The 21,311-nt window shown below is 40.2% G+C and overlaps 1 protein-coding gene across 1 annotated transcript; it reads left to right on the forward strand.

Moving 5' to 3' along the window:
* Positions 1-13,939: 13,939 nt before the first annotated feature.
* On the forward strand, positions 13,940-15,390 carry LOC147888897 (2-hydroxyisoflavanone dehydratase-like). Its single transcript, XM_087392850.1, has one exon. It carries the CDS (start codon positions 13,976-13,978, stop codon positions 15,005-15,007), a length of 1,032 nt encoding a protein of 343 aa, XP_087248976.1. The 5' UTR covers positions 13,940-13,975; the 3' UTR covers positions 15,008-15,390.
* The last annotated feature ends 5,921 nt before the right edge of the window (positions 15,391-21,311 follow it).

Genomic DNA, 21,311 nt, shown 5'->3' on the forward strand with positions numbered 1-21,311 from the left:
CTGAGAATGGGATGCTTTCATGGAATCTTTTTACATGGCATGGGTGTGAGCCTAACATTTAAAAGGATGGTATATTAGTAATACTATACACCATGTCATGCAATAATTACTAAAGGAAGGCCTTGTTCAAATGGACCTACTCTCATCTTCAATATGACTTCAAGATTACCAATGCTCTTATGTCCCTGGTCAACACTCCCATCATCCACAATCACTTATGAATTTATCCCATTACAACCCCTTTGCTTCAAACACTTCTTTCATGACCTTATTCTCCTGCTCTCCAACATTAAAAGGTTTTGGAATCATGCTTAAAAGTTTAATTCTTTATTATTCTCAAACATAACATGTGCTATATTTCTTTAGCTTCAATCGCCTAATTCTAGTTATGACCATATTCATTCTTTATCTATATCTTTATCTCAAACTACACGCTTTGCATATTACTTGTTATAGACATACAATATATCCAAAGAATTGGTTGATTTGGGGCCAATGAAATCTCCATCATTTCCATCTAAAGGAGAATATTTTAGATATATATGAAAAGGAGTAATTCACATGCATCATTTAGCTAATATGTGGAGTTCGAACATTACACAAAAATGAAGATAGCAATCAATTTCATTTTTAAACCCTAATGTTCACAAATTCAATATCAAATAGACTTTTTCAAAGTAAAGAGTAAGATCGTATAAATTTTAGACTATAAAATATCATGCAATGTGAACACGTTGGTTCAGTGAGAGTGATTGACCAAGGACACTATGAAAGCTCCTAGATACCATAAAGGTTTTCCTAGCACTAGCAAGTTGTAGAGGATCAATTTTGACAAATGCCTAAAATTCCTCTGTAAACTTAAAATAGGAATGTGTATTAAAATCATAGTATTTCCAAAACTGTTAATGATTGGAAAAGTAAATAAATATTTGGAGCCCATGTCTTCATATTCATTGTATCTAGAGAAGTAATGTTCAATAATAGAAACATGAGATCACACTATACTTGAAGTAAGGACATATTCATTAAGGGAAGGTCAACTTCATGTCATCTAAAAGAAAGCCCAACTTCATGTATAATCATCTTAAGTGATGGTGAACTTCAAGGAAGCCCAAGTTTGATGAAGTTGATCATGAGGCAAGGCATTGATGGATTGAATGTCAACCCCATGTCATCCTAGTTCATTATTCGTGCATAATTGTCCAACATGCACTAACATACTTGAAAGTGTTATAAACCCACTAGAGAGACACTTGCACTTCTACCCTAGGATTTAATATGTATTCACCTCCCTTTTAGGTTGCTTCTAAGTACTAGGTTAATAACCCCCCTCAAAATTTTAAGAAAGGCATGTTGTTAGGCTTGAAAAGAGGGGTGGTCATTCATATTGTCTTAGGTTTCTCATCCCGTATAGTAAAGTAATGTGTATTGAAATCATGGTATTAAATAGATTATTCGACAAGGATTACAAAAGGATACTTCAACTCCTTTAAAATAGTTTCTTCAACAAGGATTACAAATGGCTCTTCAACTACTTTAAAACATCATTGCATACACACACACACAATAGAAAACAAAATTGCATACATTTTGAAGAGGCAAAGAGACTGCATCTAGAATTATGAGTCCATGTTTTCTCTTTCCTCTGGGTCATGCGAAACACCCTCCACATCCATGTCGTGTGGAGATATGGCTTCATGTGAGAGCCCCCCCCTGCCTTCATAACCGTTCAAAGCATCTAAGTCCCCCGTCAAGTAGTCAACAAGGAGGTCTCACGTAAACTTCCCTATCAATGTGCATGGGTAAACAACCTGGAGACTACAACCACACCTCGCACCATATGTGGGTGAATCACCAACAACAAGATCCGTATCCTCCCCAAGTATCATGTTGTGCATGATGCAACATGTGACTATATTGCGAGCTATGTACTTTGGCATTGGATGGGATATCCTTGACAATAGGTACCACCACTTAGTTTTAAAATGCCCAAATGCTCGTTCAACCAAGTGCAAGATGAAGAAAGGAAAAAATTGTAATCTTGCTTGAGTATCGATGGCAACTCATAAGGGACCAAAATCCATGGCTTGAGGCCATTCCCACCATCATCATTGATGTACTCTCGTATTCAAAAAGTCCCATTGGTGAAATACTCACCACCAAGATATGCACCTCATTGCACACAATGGAATAGACAAGAGTTGCAAAGCATGGTTATCGTTGGTCTAGCTCCCTAGCCACCCAACAAAGACATTGAGAAACATGTTGGAATTAACAATAGCCTGCAAATAGATGGAGATGTTCTTGTCCTTATTGTATTAGTCAGCACTACACTCTTCATTAAGCACCTCCATCTGAACGTGGGCATGGGTTACATCCATGGCACCACATATGTTGGGGAAGCCAGGTTGATGATAGAAGCCCTGTTTCACTTGGGTAACTTCAGTTGGAGTCCTTGTCCAATGCAAGAACTGGTATTGATGGCTGAAGGGGGTTTTCACAAACTTGTTGACAATCTTTGAAATAGTGGACTTCTCTATCCCAAAGTGTTCACTAATGTCCATGGCCCTACTACCACTAGTAAGATGCAAGACAACAATGGCCACTTGCTTCTCAATGGGTAGGAGGCATCCAATGACAGTAGCAAGAGATGAGGGAATGGGACCTTGTTGGAGTTTGGTGCCCAATAAGGCACATAGGTCAAAGAAAAGAGTAACAAGGAGATGGAATACCTATCTAAGCCTAGCATCATCTGCACATGCAGCCATCACGTAGTGATTCCACCAATCCAACGAGAGAGGTTTTACATAGTAGTTAGAGATAGTTTGAATTACACCAGTTTGAGTAGCAAGGTCCATGAGGGTGGTTTTCAGTTGTGAGTGGATGAAGGCAAGAAGTAAGGGTTTGTGAAAGTGGGAGGTGGAAAAAACAACTTGCATGGATAAGAAGGAAAATTGAGCAAGGCGTGAGCTCTTAGAATGACATAGGGAGAAAAAATCTCTATGAGAAGCAGGAAGGCGATGCAAATGAGCATATAATGTGATCACACGGCATAGGAGGGTGATGGAAAAATACTTAACAACTTGGCTTGAAGGCATGGTGCCTAGACGAATGAAGTAGAGAAAAGGGTGAGAAGTGGGAGTGGAGAGAGAGGAAGAGAGTGGAGTGGAAGGAGGGAGTGTAGATAGACAAAGAGTGTGGAAGGAGTGGAAGGATTTATGGAAGGAAGAGGAAGGAGGAAGTGGGAAGGACTAGGATGAGGGAGTGGAAGGAAGGGGAATGAGGTGAAGGTGATTAACATGGCAGGAGAGGAGGTGAAGAAGACCCCCCTTTTTGGAAAATGGAGGGAGATTTTTTTTTCATGAAATCCATGGAGGGAGAGTTATTTTCTCATGAAAAAAATGGAGGGGAGGTGAAAAGGGCTCCATTTTTTTAAAAGAGGTGGCAAATTTTCTTTTCATGGAAAAAATGGGGCATATTTTGTTTTTTTAAAAAAACCTTTCTGAAAATTGGAGGGAGATGTTTTTTTCCTTGGAAAAAATGGAGGGAATGGGAAGGGGAGGTGAAATTTGCAATAAGGGGGAATATATTTTATTTGAGGAGGTGAAAAAGTCCGCCTCTTGAAAATTTGGAGGGAAAATTGTGAGAATTGCAAATTAAACGAAGGGGAGGGTCCATGTTTCAAAATAAACAAGGGGACATTTATGGCATGCAGGTGTATAGCCTTGCACGAAAAACTGCATGAACTAATTGGGACCCAAAATCTATGTGAGCTATCCAGCTCATCGCCTCCAGGTTGCACGCATAGACTATGCTCGAGCCTATGCGTATGTACTACCCCTAACCTAGGGTGTTTTCCCCCGTACGTGAGATGCACACATTTGGGTGTGGGTGCGAACTCTAATTCTGTTCACGCAATAATTTTGTTCTAGGTGGCGATGGCCTACAAAGCATCTAGGTGTGACCTTGAATCCTCGCATTTTGGTAAGACTCCTTTGTGGAGCCTTTGTGCACCTGAGTGCTCAACTAATTGCCTTGGGTCATGTCCATTTCCAAGGCTTGAATGTGCCTACCCTTGTCATTTTACACACTCTCCACTCCATCCCATGTGGCCTAAAATGCAGTGCCACCCCACTCCTACTACTACCCAAAGTGGTAGCACACCTGTCAGTCATGGAAACAAGCCCCTAGAATGACTCTTGAAAGCTAATGCATCTCAAAATTCCTTGATGTTAACCTTGGAAATAAGGGAGGCATATATATAGGAAGCTGTTGTGAGATGAAAAAACCATCTAGGCAGAGATGAAAGCATCTTAACACCTCCTCAGAGACTGCAAGAGCAAAACTACGATTTTTTCCCCTTGAATTCAAAATTTTCAGTCATGAAATCCCCTGGGGCGCCAACTTAATATGTATTATGCTACTACCCTCATCCAAAATCGAAGGTATGGGGGGACAAGGTCCATATGGAATATGCATGGATTTCCTTTAAAATGTTCAAATATGCAAGGGAAAAATATGAAAATATCATGTCCCCCCTCCCACAAAATATAAGGCATATACCTTGAAAAATATGCAAGATTTTAAAATTGGTACATATTTTTCATAATATGTGAGGCCCAAGGAGGGGGTCTTTTGGATGAGAGGGGGGGAAACAAAAAATACACGAAAATATGAAAACCCATCTCCTTTCAAATTAATGTAACTTTTTCATGTGTTACCTAAATTTCAAGGTGTAAAGACATATTTGAAGCTCTTTTAGTGTAGAACACAACCGTGTGAATTTAACTAATTTCTACTCATGGTATATTTTTAAATTCATCTCATACTCAAGATTTTGATGGATTTTTTTATTAAAGGGAGTTGGTGCCCCAAGTGAAATCCTTTGTAGATATAGCCAAGGTGTGAGAATGTGATCGGGTCAATGCACGATCGGGTATAACCAATCACGAAACTATTTTAGGGCAGTTTTGGGGCCACAACGTGATGCACTAGTGGTCAGTGATATTTTGAATTTTGGAAAGACTCACATTCTTGTCGGAATTTTTATTGGCGTAATGATTGCCTTACTGGCATAATAATGAGATGCAATCTATCAAAACTTGCTCTTTTGAACACCGTAGAGGTCGACACATGTCACTATGAGAGCCTCCTTCGTGTAGTCTCTATGCTACATCTTTGTACTTCATATAGTCCAAAATCTATCCTACCATCTACCTGCAGCTCGTCACTTGTCATCTCTTGGTAGCTCGCCACCTATCATCTACACACAACTCTCTTGCACTGATCTAGATTTGCGACCACTGCACTGACTTTGGCATGGTGAGACGTGCATTGGAGTCCCACAATTGTTTATATATTTCGGATCAAGATTTTAAAAAGTGGCTAAAAGTTGATCCTAAATGAACGAAAATGTATTTCCTTGTGCAATTACCGCACTGGTTCTATTTGTACTTAATCCTAAACCAAGGAAAATATATTTCCTTGTAACAACCACTATGGTTCTATTTTAGTGTAGTGGTTGCACAAAAGTTAAGCATTTTCCTTCGTTCAAAAGTTAATCCTAAATGAAGGAAATACATTTTCCTTCATTTTAAAGTTAATCCTAAATGAAGGAAAATGTGTTTCCTTGTGCAACCACCACACTGGTTTTATTTTAGTGCGAATTGCAGTTAATTCTAAACCAAGGAAAATGTATTTCTTTGCAACAACCATGCTAGTTCATGGAACTATTTTAGTGCTCCTTGTTGTAGTTAATCCTAAAACTAAGGAAAATGTGGGTCCTTGTGCACCAATTGCTTGTGCAATGACTGCTATAACAAGCAACAACTGCTACCAACAATGATTGCTACCAGCAATGACTGCAATAATATTATTATTTATATTAAAGTTGAAACTTAAAAGAGATTACACCCTGTGAGTATAACAATTCAACTATTGCTGAGAGAAAAGGTTGAACAAAGAGATTACATCCAAAGACAATTTATAACAACTCATTAGTATAGTTACTGAGAGTCTCACTGAGCAAAAATTCAACACTGAAGAGATCACATCTACATTCAAAGATAGTTTATAAAAATAACAACTCAATGATTGTTGAGAGCCTCATGGAGCAAAAATTGAACAAAAGAGATTATTTTTATAAAAACTCAGCAATTGCTAAGAGATTTAGAGCCCAAAAGATTACATCATCGAGAAGAAATTAAACAAACGAGATTACATCTACATCCAAATACAATTGCTGAGAAGCTAATGGAGAAATTTGAAAAAAAGAGATTATATTTATCAAAACTCAACAATTGTTGAGAGAATTAGAGCCCAAAAGATTACATCCAAGAGGATAACCACTCCGTCATTGTGCTGAGTGGTTATGAGCCTCATTGAGCAAACGTTGCAAAGAGGATATTTGTACAACTCAGTATTGCTAATTGTTGATAGATCACTATACCTTATTGTATTCACAGAGGCTAGCCCAACTTGCTAAATCTGAAATTTTGGGGAGTTAATGGAGGAGACTATGGAGAGGTTGAAGACGGTCTGTACACAAATTCAAGACTCAAAATCCACCCCCCCAAGAACACGAGAAGGCTGTGCTCTAAAAATCCTTGGACCTTAGCCCTTCATCAATGTCTCCAGGGAATCCATAAAGCATAGCCATAAAGAGGCCAACTATGTACATGCCATCCAAGGTGGCAACATGGAGATGTGGGGGGATTTGATGCAGATTACAAATACATTCCACAAGAGTAGGCATTTCAAATCGTGGCGAGTCCAACACAATGACCTTGTATGAGAAAGAAGACAAGCTTGGAATCGAGGGGGGTAGTAATGTTGGTTTTTTTTCTTGTAATTCCTAGCATGGTGAAAAGAGTGGGTTAGTAGTGGAGTGGATGAGCAGGGGAGCAAGGGAGTAGATGAGAAGATGAGAGTTCAAGGAGGGAGCATGGAGTAAGGTAGCTGAGCAGGTCGGATGAGAGCTACAGGAGGGAGCAAAGCAACAGAGTAGGGGAAGATGAGAGGAAAGATGCCAAATCATGTTTGGGGCCACGGTTGAATAATAGAAGTGGCACTCTCATATTGATGGGCCACCTTATATTAATCAAAATTCAAGCCATCATGGTGACTGGAGGCTCGGTGGTGCCATGGAAATGATTGTGAGCCATCTTGATAAGCCACCTCAAATTAATCAAAATTTGAGTCAGTGCGGTCACTAGAGGCTTAGTGGTGCCATCCAAATAATCATGAGCCCATCTTAATAAGACACCTTAAATTAATAAAAATATGAGCGATTGCAATGAGTGGAGGCTCGATGGTGCCATCCAAATAATCATGATCCATCTTTCATTAATAAAAAATTGAGCCACCAATTTATCGTATGCCTGGCCGTGTGGGCAGTGCTGTATTCTACAGACATTTTTTGCCATGCAAAGATTCATTAAAAGTCCTTAACAAATAGTAAAGTTTATCTCTCATTAAAGGTAATAGAACCATGGTGATTAGGACTAGATTTCTTGTGTTTTTCCCAAAACAAACTACGGGCATGCAAGACTATCCAATTATAGAATCATGAGCCGCTATTTTAACTGCATTAAATAGAATCTAAACATCCAAATAATCATGAAGGAGCCGCCTGACAAAATATGAAGAGGGGAGAGGAAAAGAATGGAGATGAGGAGAGTGGGCACAGCTAGAGAGCACACCACAAATGACTATGTACTAGATTTAGTTAAAAATGTAAAATATATACAAACCCATTTAGGGTTAGGGTTAGGGCATCTAACCCTTTCCCTTATAGCACTCTATATGTGTTAGTGCTATGCACATATACACACATGATGTTGAGCGTGATCTCTCAACACCTTCCCTCGAGATCAACATCATGAAGTAGGCCTTCCCTCAAGATGGTGATTCTGGGGAATTGAAGAAGGACTGAACATTACATTCCATCACACCCCTTTAATGGGAATTTCCTTCCTCTGCGTCAAACCAAGAGCTTGTTGGTGTTTCTCGAAAAGCTCTTTATCGAGTGGTTTGGTAAAGATGTCTGCAACATTCTCTTTGCTATCATAATGCTAGAGTGTGATATCACCAAGTAACTCTTGATCTGATGAAGTGCTCTCTGACATCAATGTGCTTTGTCTTAGAGTGAGATATTGAGCCGAATGATTATCATAGTATATTGTTGTTGGCTTTGACTCATCAAAGTAATTTGTTTCTGACAAGTCTTCTGAGCCATATAGCCTCACATGCACCTGTGGTGAGTGCTCTATATTCTGCTTCAGTCAAAGACAAAGAAACAGTTGTTTGTTTGTTTGACAACCATGATATAGCACCTTGACCAAGGAAAAATGCATATCCCTGTGTGGATCTCTTGGTCTCATGATCTCCGACATAGTCAGTGTCATAGTATCCATGCAACCTTGAATGACTTTCTCTGTATTCTATTCCAAACTATCTTGTACCTCTGATGTATCTCAAGACATTTTTGGTTGCATGCTAGTGAGATTGTTTTGATTTGCCATAAACTGTGCTAGTGAGCTTACTACATAACAAATATATGGCCGTGAGATAGTCAGATATATAAGAGATCCGATAAGCTACCTGTAGTACCTGTCATTGACTATAGGCTTTTCTGAATCTTGAGTAAGTTTCAAACTTTGTTCCATAGGAGTGGCTGCAAGCTTGCAATCTACCATATGAAACTTCTTCAGGAGAGTGTCAACATACTTCAGCTGACTCATGAAGGTGCTGTCTAAATCTCTCTAGAACTCAATACCAAGACAATAGTGCATAAGTCCAAGATCTTTCATGTCGAACTCTGTAGATAAGTCTTGTTTCAATTTTCTGATGAAGCTATCCTTGCTTCCTATCACAATCAAATCATCTACGTACAAAAGTGCAATACTAATGTCTTCCCCTTGAACTATAATTACATTTATGTTAACGCTTAAGGGTGCAACAAAGAGAATCACTGAGCAAGAAGAATTCTATCTAATTGCTGCATTTCCAATCGAGAATCCAAGAGAGAAGGGAACCTGAAGTAACCTTCATTACCAAATAGAGTGAGAAACTACTCAAATGCAACTCAAAATACTACAAACACAAGGGTGAAGAAGAGGTTTCATACATACAAGAGGGATAGAAAGAGAATGAACTAGAGAGATATGGACTCAAGAGTCTACATAAGAGGATATCTACAAGAGGGAGAGAGAAGGCTCATGGAAGAGGCTTGAAGAGACTAGAGCTACAGCAGCATGAGGCTCAATGGTGGAAGAGAGATGTTGAATAAGGGAGAGGAGGGCTTTTTTATAGAGATTTTGTCACCCTCCTTCACCCATTTACAAGTTCACAAATGCATTCAATGCACGCCTAGATTGCATGCAAGCCCAATGGTGCCATCCAAATAATCATGAAGTAACCACCATGCCAGTGACTGAGGAAATTAAATCACATGCAAGCCCAATCCAAATAATAAGGAAGGAGCTACAGTAGTGGTTGCTAATCAATTGCACTCTACCTAATCACATGCACATCGGTGGAAAAAAAAGACTTATGGTTTAGATGACTAAGATAACTATCACGGCAGACCTCGCATGAGCTTGACCACTGCGGTGGCATTCACTCTACTTTAGCCTCCACTATTCCATTTCATTTACCATTTTTGACTCCTTTCATTGTTTTGTCTTCACTATTTTGCCTAATTACTCCTTTGCCATTTTTGAATTCCTTCATCATTACCTTTTGGGCCTTTCTCTATTGCACTCTTCCTGCAACTTCTGTCCCATCTCACAACAATGGATCCCCTCTCAAACATTTCTCATTATTACACCAATAAGGCAATCATTTTCCTGAAATAATTTCCCTACTTTCCACACCCAAGACTGGAAATCCCATGAACAACAAGTGCACATAGCCGTATGGGGGATGGAAGGAAGGAGATGGGTCAGTAGGATGGAGGGAAGGTGATGAGTCAGCAGGATGGGAGGAAGCCAACGATTCATCAGGATAGGTGTAAGGAGATGATCCCATCAGGATAGATGTAAGGCAACAATCCATGGGGATAGCTATAAGGTGACGATATGTGGGGATAGCTCTAAGGTGATGGGTAGTTGGGTTGATAGATGTCAGAATTGTTGAGAGGGGGAAGGGGGCAAAAGAAAGGAAGGGGGGCTACTGATGTTGAGGGTGTTTCCCAGAGGGAAAATGGGATGGATGGACTAGGTGATGCATAGACTCGAGCTGTCAGCGTGCCAGGATGCAAATTGGAAGAAAATCCACAAAAAATATATATATATATATATATATAAATTGTTGTATTCACCTAATGCTGACTATGAATGTGAGTGGGTGCATTGGAATGTCAATGACTTGGGAGCTGCTAGTGCATGTGGGTGATATGCCTATTGTATAAACTCACCTAGACCTAGACTGGAATCCAATGGAGATGAATGTTGAACAGCAGCATACTGCATCACCAACCATGTAGAGCACGTGTTGAGTTTGTGCATCATCCTAGTTGTCAAGTGTGTATCGGCACTGCAGCATTCACTTTGATGGAACTCTCTCAAGGTAAGGCATGTGGGTTCTTGTGTAGCTATAACCAAAGTGGAAACAGGTTCTTGTGGTACCGCGACCCTTTATGTGGTAGGCAAGTTATGCTAGAGTAACAGCACGGATGCACCATTGAGTAAAGTGTCCTTTGATGGTGTGCGCACGATCCTAGAGAAAGGTTCTTGTGTAACTACCCCGCTTTTAGGGTTCGGTTCTTGTGTTGCTTCCTCAGGGCCCTTGGGCGGCCTTCACATTAAGTTGCACTATACGTGGAATCATAACACTCCTTGGGCTTGCATAATTGTTCATAGTGCTGGATTCAAGGGTAGGTTCTCGTGGGACTGCATCAGGAGTTAATGCAGGTTCTTGTGTTACTACCTTATGAATCCCAATGAGTTGAGGTCATGTATTTGGTGTCATTGGAAGCTTTGGAACCCAAACATATCACTCGCCTTGATCGTAGCCCTGGGCATCCAAGAGCTTTGTCGTCGCAACCCCATGCTTGTGAAACTTCTGTTTGAGGGGTGTTGGAATTTGACCTTGCTGGCAAAGAGAATAATGATGTCGAGCTCTGCTCCTTGATGGGATTGCAAGTAACACTCTTTCTCTGATGAAGTACTCTCTAACATAAATGTGATATCTTGGATTCTTGGCCAATTCTTGAGTCGATTGATTATCAATAAATTGTTCAAACCAATAGGACCGGATTGATGCTGAGCCACTTGTAGCTCAAAACCCATAGCGCCAAATCCGTCATCGTGCTCCATGGTTGTGGTTGTTAACACAATGACTTCTACACTTAGGTTGTCCCTCCTTTTCTTGTGTTCTGGTAGACTTCTCGAAATTGGGATGATCATGCATTGCATCTGCTCTATGTTCAACTGCTAGAGCCATGTTGTTCCTTCTTATTAATAACATCTTCAACATTCTACGCCCAAGCCATTTCTCCTTTGTTTCAAGGGACACCAACATAGCTAATGTCGCCTTCTTTGCAGCTAGTTGATCTAAGCTGTGCACCCCTTTCACTTTCTATAGGCCCTTTTCAGGTTAGAGAGCATCTCCCTCTTGGGCGTGCATCTCCCGAGGTGTTGGTAGGTTTGTTACTCTATGAACTTTACCATGCAGGCTACAAATTGTGAAGACTCAAGACTGATATTCATTTGAATGGCCTAATGTTGCTTCCTCGAATGCTCCCACCAATTGTGATACCATAGCGCATGTTATTCGCTCTAATGGCACTAATCGAATTCATACATCTACAACTACTTCTTGTTGCTGCTCTGCAAGGAGTCTTCTTTCTTCTCGTTGTTTCCCCCTTTGCAAATGTTGCAAAAGTGTCTTCCGTTGGCATTTTTATACCATGCCATTTCTTTCCTCAACCTATAATTTGTTCCTTGTGCCTTGACCAAGCTTTTATGCTTTCCTGTCTTGCAAGCTCTACCTTCTTCTCTCACAAGACATGGCGAGCTGCATGTTGCCATTGATGCCATGGCAATGATCAATCCAGAATAGACCCTCCAGAATAGAGAGAAGCTAGCTTGTGAGGCAAGCAAACAATAGAAGATAACTTACCCGAAAGACGACAATGCCAAATAAAAGTCCATGCAAGGTCAAGCCGAGGTGCAGGTTGTAGGGTGTTTGCAGGGTGGGGGCAGGTTGCAAGTACTTAATATTCCAAGATTCGATGGGTGGGAGGTGTGAAAATTCAAAATTCATGGGAGTAGAAAAATTTTCAGCGACCGGGTTTCCCCCCTCCGATGATACATGTCAGCAGAATTGGATATCCCAAACAAGTGCAATGTGGCCTAAAATGCTTCAAAACACAAATAGGCCAAAGGGCATGCTATCGGGTTTGATGCTATGTATTATGAAATGCAATGACCTTTGGCATGCTTATGAGACATATAGCAAGCAAGTGCACGGAAAAAGAAACAATTCAAAATTGTAAATAATGTTGGATTTATTAAAAGATCTTTGCACATGCACACATTGCACATTTTCAACTTCTTTTATTTTAGGGTGAATCTAGATACCAATATGAAAAATAAATGCACATGCTATCTTTAAAGAATCCCCCCCCACCCTCACGTATTCTTTTGTGTGTGGACCATCAACACCGGTGAATAATGGCATGGTACTGTAACTTTTTTTTTTAAAGACTCTTGAGTAATAGGGGTCTCGTTGGAATGCGGACCTTGCGTGCATCTTGCAATTTGTGGCTCTTGTGTTACTTTAATGTCTTGTTCAATATTTTTGAAGGTTGCTTTATTGCAAATTATTATATGTTAGATTATTGTGTGCTGGCTCCTTGATAGTTATGTACTTTTTATTATACTCTCGAGGTAGTCCCTCCATAGAGGAGTGCTATAAGTGAGACTTGGATGGTAATTGTTGGGGTTTTTGACATATTTTTGAGAAATAAACTCATGAGCTATCTTTAAAGAAACTCCCCCCTCCCCCTTGTATGTGTCTGCGAGTCTCTCTTTATGTGTGTGTGTGTGTGTTCGAACATTCATCTATGTACAATAAAGAGGGAGTGATCATCACGAGCATTCGTGATCTCTTGTTTGAAATTTATCATTTTATTTATTATGGTTGATGTGATTAATGAATTGCCTTACTTGGATAAGGCTTTGTTAGAGCTTGTGTTTGAATTTTCAACTAGTGAAATCAATTGTGACGTGGCTAGGCGTTTTGTTCAACCTTAACTCCATCACATTCCTCTTTTTCTTAAGGGAAAGAGGATCATCATGGAGTAGTTGTTCAACCTTAACACCATCACATTCCTCTTTTTCTTGAGGGAAAGAGGATCATCATGGAGTAGTTGTGGGATTTTGTTTCGGAATGTATGGATGAGGATCAATTCAAACATGGTATAGTCCCACGGTATTGCTTGTTGTGTTTGATTGTCGATGTTTGTATATCAAGTACGTTCATCGTATTTGACTCTTGACATTGGTTACAAGCATCTTCACTTTGAGAGCTAGGTGATAGCTCAATCAAAGGGGAAGTTATCCACACGCCCTAGCTTTCATGACATCGAGGAAGAGGGAGCAAAAGTGAGAAACGAAATGCAAATAGAGGACAGAGTGGCCCTTTGTCACAAGGCTTTCACCCTGCACAAGGGGTGTGATGTGACCTCCTTCAAAAGTCATCCATTTTTCTTGACCCTCAAGCTTGTTTGGTTGAGTGTGATGTGTCCTCTTTCAAAAGTCATGCATTTTTCTTGACCCACGAGCATGCTTGTGCGTGTTGCTATCCTAATGTTTACAAAAGTCATAAGGGAAGATGGTTTGCAAAATTTATTTTGTAGAGGGCTCTCTGTCAAGGGCTAGACCACTCAATATTTGTTTTGAATTCAATGTTGTATATCATAGTGTGTTGAATACAATTGCATCTGTTGAATGTTGCCCTAGTGTGTTTCATGAACGTTGCTCTTGTATATCAATCCCCTCCACCTCCCAAGAACTCATCAGCAGCAGCAATGGCGATGGCGAGAGAGATTGTACAGGAATTCCCGGGCTTGCTCACTCTCTACAGCGATGGCTCCATCCATCGTCCCACAGACCTCAACCTCCCAGCTTGCCCGGAGTTCTCCCATGGCGTTGCCTCCAGAGACGTTTCCATCGATCCTTCCAAAGATATCTGGGCTCGTATCTTCTTGCCCGAACTTCCTCCTCAGGAAAAGCCCCATCCACGCCTGCCTCTCGTGCTCCACTTCCATGGCGGTGGCTTCTGCGTCGGTAGCCCTGCCACTTCCTTCTTCCATGAATTCTGCAGTCGCATGGCTGCCGCATCGCGCTCCATCTGGGTTTCTGTGAACTATCGCCTCGCGCCCGAGCATCGCCTGCCTGCAGCTTACGACGACGGTTACACATCTCTGGTTTGGCTCCGCTCTCAAGCTCAAGGCCACGGCGGCGCTCCGGGTGAGAAGGAGCTCTGGTTAGCCCAGCATGCCGATTTCTCGAAATGTTTCCTCGCTGGAGAGAGCGCAGGGGGCACGCTCGTGCACTTCTTGGCTGCGCGAGCGACGGGAACAGACTGGAGTCCCGTTAGGATTCGAGGTCTGCTTTTGATTCACTCGGGTTTCATGGACGCGAACCCAGAGGCAACGGGAGAACTGACAAAAGCAGATACAAAACAGATGGAGTTCGTCTACAAATCATCTCTTCCACCAGGAGCTCCATGGGGGCATCCTCTGATCAATCCTTTCCATGCAGATTCGCCCAAGATTTCGGAAATAGAGTTACCGCCAGTGTTCGTGGCAATAGCAGGAAAAGATATGTTGCGTGCAGGAGGGGTAAAGTATTACGAGGCACTAAAGAAAGCCGGGAAGGATGTGGAGCTGTTTGAATCGGAGGATGCGAACCATTGTTTCCACCTAATGCAAAGATCTGAAGCTGCAGAGGTGCTAGAAAAAAGGATGATGGAGTTCATGGTGGAGAGCTTAATCTAGAACTAATCCCCTAGTGTCACTTCCATTATCAACTCGCCCTTATTAGTAGTACAATAAGGCAACACCATATCTAGACAAAAGTGCACTTGCATCATAAATTGATGACTTAACTCCATGCAAAATATCATCTACTAGGGGGAGGTGTTTTCAACACATGCATATGACCTCATATAGGTAGCATAGATCTCTCATAGCCTTCATTTGCTTTTGGAAATGCTCATTCATGTTCAATCCCTCACATCATCGTCACAGGGAGGTTTCCTCCAGGAATATAAACGATATATTCCCATGTTAGGCTAGAGTTTAACCAATTTGTACGTCACTTTGAGCTGTGGTACAATGGAAAAAATATAAAAATGATATGATATAGACATGCCACATGCATTCAACCTGTGATAAAAAGGTAATTTAATAAAATGAGGAAATTGGAGGAAGGGTTTTAGTGACATTAAATATATACAATAGAGAGCAATGGGAGGTTTTTTATTCCAACTAGAACATGTATTTAGAAGAGACATTTGAATGTAGGTCATTGAAATATTTTTTGATAGTGACTACCTTGAGAAAGTAGCATTGATCTACATGTTGTAAAAATGGAGAAACATATATCATTTGGGTTTCGTGTACGAGGAATCCAAGATGTGATTTGAGAAGCTTAAGCTATCCTCAATCTTTATTCCATAAAATCTAAGATATGATTCAAGACGCTTAAGCTATCCTCAATCTTTATTCCATGAAATCTAAGATATGATTCGAGACGCTTAAGCTATCCTCAATTTTCATTATGCGAAGTGAGAACATGGGTTACCATGTCATCCTCTACTGTACATTGTGCATCTCCTCCTTATGACTTCCTTAGTGTAAACTGAATCACAAAACACTACTTGCCATTCAATGGACTTGGTTGGAGAAAAATCAAGGAAAAATCTAAGGTGTTAAAATCCCAGGGGATTCATAGGGGGAAACTGATATCACGTGAGTGTACAATAGGGGGTTTTTTTGAAATGAGGCATAAGCTTATACATTAGGGGTGGGGGCCCTTTTTTTTTTCCCCAATATTGAATTTAAGCTAGGGGGACCATGTCATATTTAAGAAGGGGGGACATAATATAGGTTACCTTGGGTAACTAGTCCAAACAAGTTTGATTTTGTGTATGGTTTTAAATAGTCATAGGGAAAGTAACCTAAATTTGCTTATTGTGTAATCTAAATGCTTGAGAAAGAATGTAGATTTAAGGAAAGGGGGGACATAATGGAATTTTGGTGGTATCTTATAAGCTTAAATAGGGTGTTTTATCATCCTACGTGGATCTTAAATAGGGGGTTTTCTTGAAGTTCATGCACGCAGGTGACGTCCCCCTTTAATGAAGAGTGAATCCCCCGGGGTTAAAATGAATGGATAGGTTTACAATGATGAAGGTACTACTAAGGCTATCCTAGAATTTGGTTCAGTGACACTTCTATGCATAAGGGCATTTTACAACACTTATTTGGAATGTCTTTTTAAAGAAACCAATGGGCATTGATATAGATGTTGAAAAATCTTGGAAGAAAGTGTTGAAATATCTGTTAAAAAGCCATTAATATAAATGTCATACTTAAAATTTAGCCTTGCAATCCTACAAAATTTCCCTACCTCTATTCTACATGGCACATTATGACATCTCATGTACAATGGGAGTTTCATATAATACAATGTTCATCGAAAGTGAGATTATGTGATGGGAGGAGCATTGGAATTCCATGAAGATAGTATGCTTAGGACTAGACAAGATGCCTCAAGCACTTTGCAAAAGTTTTTGTGAAAATATATTAGTTTACAGTTAATTAACTGGCTCTTAGTCGTGAAATCATACATCTTAAAAAAAACCCATTTTAAATTTGTTTGCTTCACAAAGCTACAATCTCCAATCTACAAATGTGTGTGCATAGTTAGTCATGTAAACTATGAGATGAACCTCTCACATGATCCTTTAATAACACATTGATCAATTCCATAAAGGTGTTCCATGTCCTTTGCATCAAAGACTAGATCCCCTCATGAGATTTGGGGTCTCAAAAGGGCCTCACAAGGAATCTAGTGAGGTTGATTAGACAGGTGATGGTGGGCCTCATAAAGATGTGATAAGGAAAGTAGTGATCTCCTTATCCTAAAGTTAAAAGTGGCATTGTACGATGCAACTAATGGGAAGGTCTTACAATTATAAAATAGAGGTTTAATGTGTCATGTGCATTTGGACGATGTAAATGCATTAGTACTTCATCCAATGGTGCATATAGAGTGGCCTTGTGATCCATTGGATCATCCTCGTCAAAATCCAAAGCTGATTTTTAAATTTTGTATTATCGTAAGCTTTGTTTCAAAATCAAGAAAATCTTCAAAAAGCACTAATCAAAGTTTTTGGATGTTGTTAGGTACACAAGAGGATTGACTTCTCTGGGGGGGAAAAAAGTTGTGTGTGCAACACTCTGAAAAGACAACTTACCTATTGGCACATTTGGAAATTTGGGCCGATTTGAGCAACAAGTTGAGATTAGAAGAGAACCATGGAGGAAGCAAGGTGATCAAAGAATAAATTGTGGAATAAAAAAGGGGGTTGAAGGTTATGCTATTTATAGTGTTAACCTATATTCCCTACTCTCACCTATCCCACCTCTTCCTTATAATATCTACTCCCTCCTCATTCTCCTTGATTTCAAATACTCATCCTTCTCGTACTAGGTAATCCCTCCTCGTCCTCCTCCTCCCCCTTCCCTCTCCTCCCCTCCTCCTTTCTACCTCCTCTCCCCCTCCTCCCCCCCCCCCCCCCCCTCTCTCTCTCTCTCTCTCTCTCTCTCTCTCTCTCTCTCTCTCTCTCTCTCTCTCTCTCTCTCTCTCTCTCTCTCTCTCTCTCTCTCTCTCTGCGAGCTAGCAAGGCTATTCGATGGGTAGCAACAACGGCAAGATGGTCTAGTGGGGCAGCGAAGGCAATGGGAGGGAGGGAAGTAGCCTCTCCTCCTCTCCCCATTCCCTCCCCCAACTTTTGCGCATGTAATAGGAGGAGGGAGAGAAGGGGGGGCGATCACACCCTCCTTGCGCTCCCAACCTTTGTGCAAGCAATAGGTGGGTCAATTGGCCCAATTGTTGCACGCACAATAGGTTGGTAAAAAGAGGGGGGAAGCCCCCCTCCATCCTAAACCCCTCTTATAATCCCCCCCCCTCGCCCAGCCTATGCTCCTACCACCCCCTACTCAAGCCTAAATTTAAAAAAACCAAAATCCCCCCTCCTTAGTGCTCTCCCCCTCCCCTTCACCTTGTCCCCTTGCCCCTCCCTCCTTGCCCATGGTTCCATCCCCTCTCCGCTCTAAATTTAGTTCTAAACAAAAACAAATCAAATTTAAGTTGAATTCTTAAAGTTTCATTTAAATTAAGTTGTTGTAATTTACTTTTATTTCAAATTTTAGATTTATTTTAGAATTTCAAACCAAACTAAATTTATCTTTTTTATAAATTTAAATTGACCCACCTATTACATGCACAATAGGTTAGGGATAAGAGGGTGGAATCCCCCCTCCCTCCTAAACCCTTCTTATCGCCCCCCCCCCAGCCTACGCTCCCGCCACCCCCTACTCGAGCCTAAATTTACAAAAACAAAATCCCTCCTCTTGAGTGATCTCACCCTCCCCCTCGCCTTCTGTCCCCCTCCCCCTCCCTCCTTGCCCATGCTTCCATCCCCCTTGCGCTCTAAATTGAATTCTAAACAAAAATAGATTTAATTTAAGTTAAATTTTTTTAAAATTTCATTTAAATTTATTTGTAAATACTTTTATTTTAAATTTTAGAATTTCAAACCAAACTAAATTCATAATTTCTTAAAATTTAGATTTTAATTTAAGTCTAAATGTAAAAAAGGTAAATTTAGTTTAGTTTCTCACACTCTTGCCTGCTCTTTTTGCAAATAGACAGTTATGGCTCTATGAGAAATATTATCTTAGGCCGAGCAAGCAATAGGCACTAATATAGATTGATCTCGGAGAATACCAGCTGTCGAGAGGAGCAAAAGAGAGAATGAGAACCATTGACACAGGACAAGAAAGCAAAGTTTGCAATGCAAGAAGAACGGGAGGAGCTCGAGAAAGTAAGAGAGAGCAAACAAGAAACATAAAATTTCCCTAGGTATAGAGGTCTAATAAGACCTCTAATAACCTAATAAATGCACCTGAGTTTGTTTAGACAATTGAAGGCTAGGAAATTTGTGAGGCTTTGATAGGCTACATGTAGATTGTGTTTTCCATACTTTGACGATAGTTTGCTAAATTGGTAGACACCTTTATAGAGTATGCTTTTTTACTAGCAAGTTCCCAGTGTTAGTGTAGTGTACTTGGGTTTATGTGCTTTAAAACCTAAGTGCAATGTACTCTTATCTAGTGTAGTTGTGATCAAGATTCATTGTAACCATGAAAACATATAAATTTGTACCATCTTTTGCTAGGGAACATTTTTATGAGCCTTTTGACCACTGGGAAGCATGACCACTGGGAAGCATTGGAGGTATTTGATAGGGCTCGTAGTTCCATACATTAGTGAAAAAGGTGTAGTTTATGTCCCACAGGCATGATGAGGATCAAGTGAATTCCTTAGAAGAGCTCCTCTACCCACAAACTACTGCCTTAACCACATAGCATGAACACCAACATGCAAATGACTATCACAAGCACTCACATCACATACAAACTTCATGCCATTAGAAATTTGCAACCTCCCCCTATTTGCAAAACCCGTGGAACAAACCCTCTAGTCTAAATATATGACGACTGCTAGATCAGGAAAATCTAGAGAGAGACAGAGATCGAGAGAGAGATATAAAATTTATTAAAACTATTTGAAAGACCTAAGGGTCTATTAGACTTAAAGAAACCTGATACGATGATCTGAGGGGTGGAGCCACTAAGTGGGCATCAACACCCATGATGAATACAAAAAAGGAGAGAGAGAAAGAGAGAGAGAGAGAGAGAGAGAGAGGCTAGGCCTACCAATGTTTTCTCCATCCCTTCTCAACTTCATCCACTCCAAGTAGCTTCATCAAGATGGAGTCGAGTATGTTGATGCAGTATAGAACATTGGAATCATCCAAGCTAAGGTAAAACAAAGGTTAAGAAGTAAGCAAATGAATGGAAGTTTGCGAAGAGCTATGCTCCCTTCCCTTCTTACCCATTCTACCAAATGCTTAGCAACCTTCTCATGCCTCTGAGAAACTTCTCATGAACTGAGCAAAAGGAACTTCCCTCCTTATTAATTGCCTTGTAACTTTTGGCAAGATATCCATGATGCACCAAGCTCATGTCCTAGTAATGTCTACTATTTTACATTATTCATACCCCCTCTATTCAATTCATTGCATCATATGTAATCCTCACCCTTTTTTTCAACCGCTAAAATGTATGGAATATATTTCCATGTTCATGAAAATCCTCCTTTCTCATGCTCTCATCTCAACCTATTATCCCAATATACCCCTTGTATTTCATGATTTTCGCCAATTTTAATTCATTAAGGTTCTTGATATGGTTACATATACTAGTTTCCTCAAGCTTATCATCATGGATACATATATTGAGCACATCCCTCTACTCAATAGATCATGATTATGTATATTGTGCACACCTCACTACTGAATAGATCCTTGCACTGATGCATGCCTTGCTATGTTCATGGATGCATGCTTGGGTGTGTGTCTTCATTTGTTATCACCCTAGTAGTCTACATGAAGAAATAAAACAATGAACACTCAAAAATCTCAATTCAAAGTCTTAAGCATTTAAAAAGTAATCTTACCTATATGCAATGTGGGCAATGCTAGTATACCACCATTTAAGTTTCAACATAATAACAAAAAACATTTTATGTGACCACAAATTACAATATCAAGTTGATGCACTAACAATCAAAACACTCAGTTTTGCATTATTCAACTTACAGAAAGCTCCCTCCCAACAGGCTATAAATGCAGTGTTCGCATTACTAATACATTATGGCTTGAGAACTATGTAAGCTATCAATAATTTTCCACCTCAAAAACTCACTAGTCTTAAATGCCCAACTACCAAACTAAGGTTGGGTAGAAATGTATGTGCTAAATATTTGACAAAATATGAAGAGAGGAGAGGAAGAGAGTGGAGATGAGGAGAGAGAACATAGCTAGAGAGAACACCATAAATGGCTAGCTGTATACTAGATTTAGTTAAAAATGTAGAATATATATACAAACCCTTTTAGGGTTAGGGTTAGGACATCTAACCCTTTCCTTTATAGCACTCTATTGGG

The sequence above is a fragment of the Dipteris shenzhenensis genome, chromosome 21, assembly GCF_047967505.1.
Source record: "Dipteris shenzhenensis isolate YYH24624 ecotype China chromosome 21, Dip_SZ_1.0, whole genome shotgun sequence".
Taxonomy (NCBI): domain Eukaryota; kingdom Viridiplantae; phylum Streptophyta; class Polypodiopsida; order Gleicheniales; family Dipteridaceae; genus Dipteris; species Dipteris shenzhenensis.

Excerpts from the sequence above, each read along its gene's own strand:
- LOC147888897 (XM_087392850.1), top strand. The coding sequence starts at position 13,976 with ATGAACGTTGCTCTTGTATATCAATCCCCTCCACCTCCCAAGAACTCA.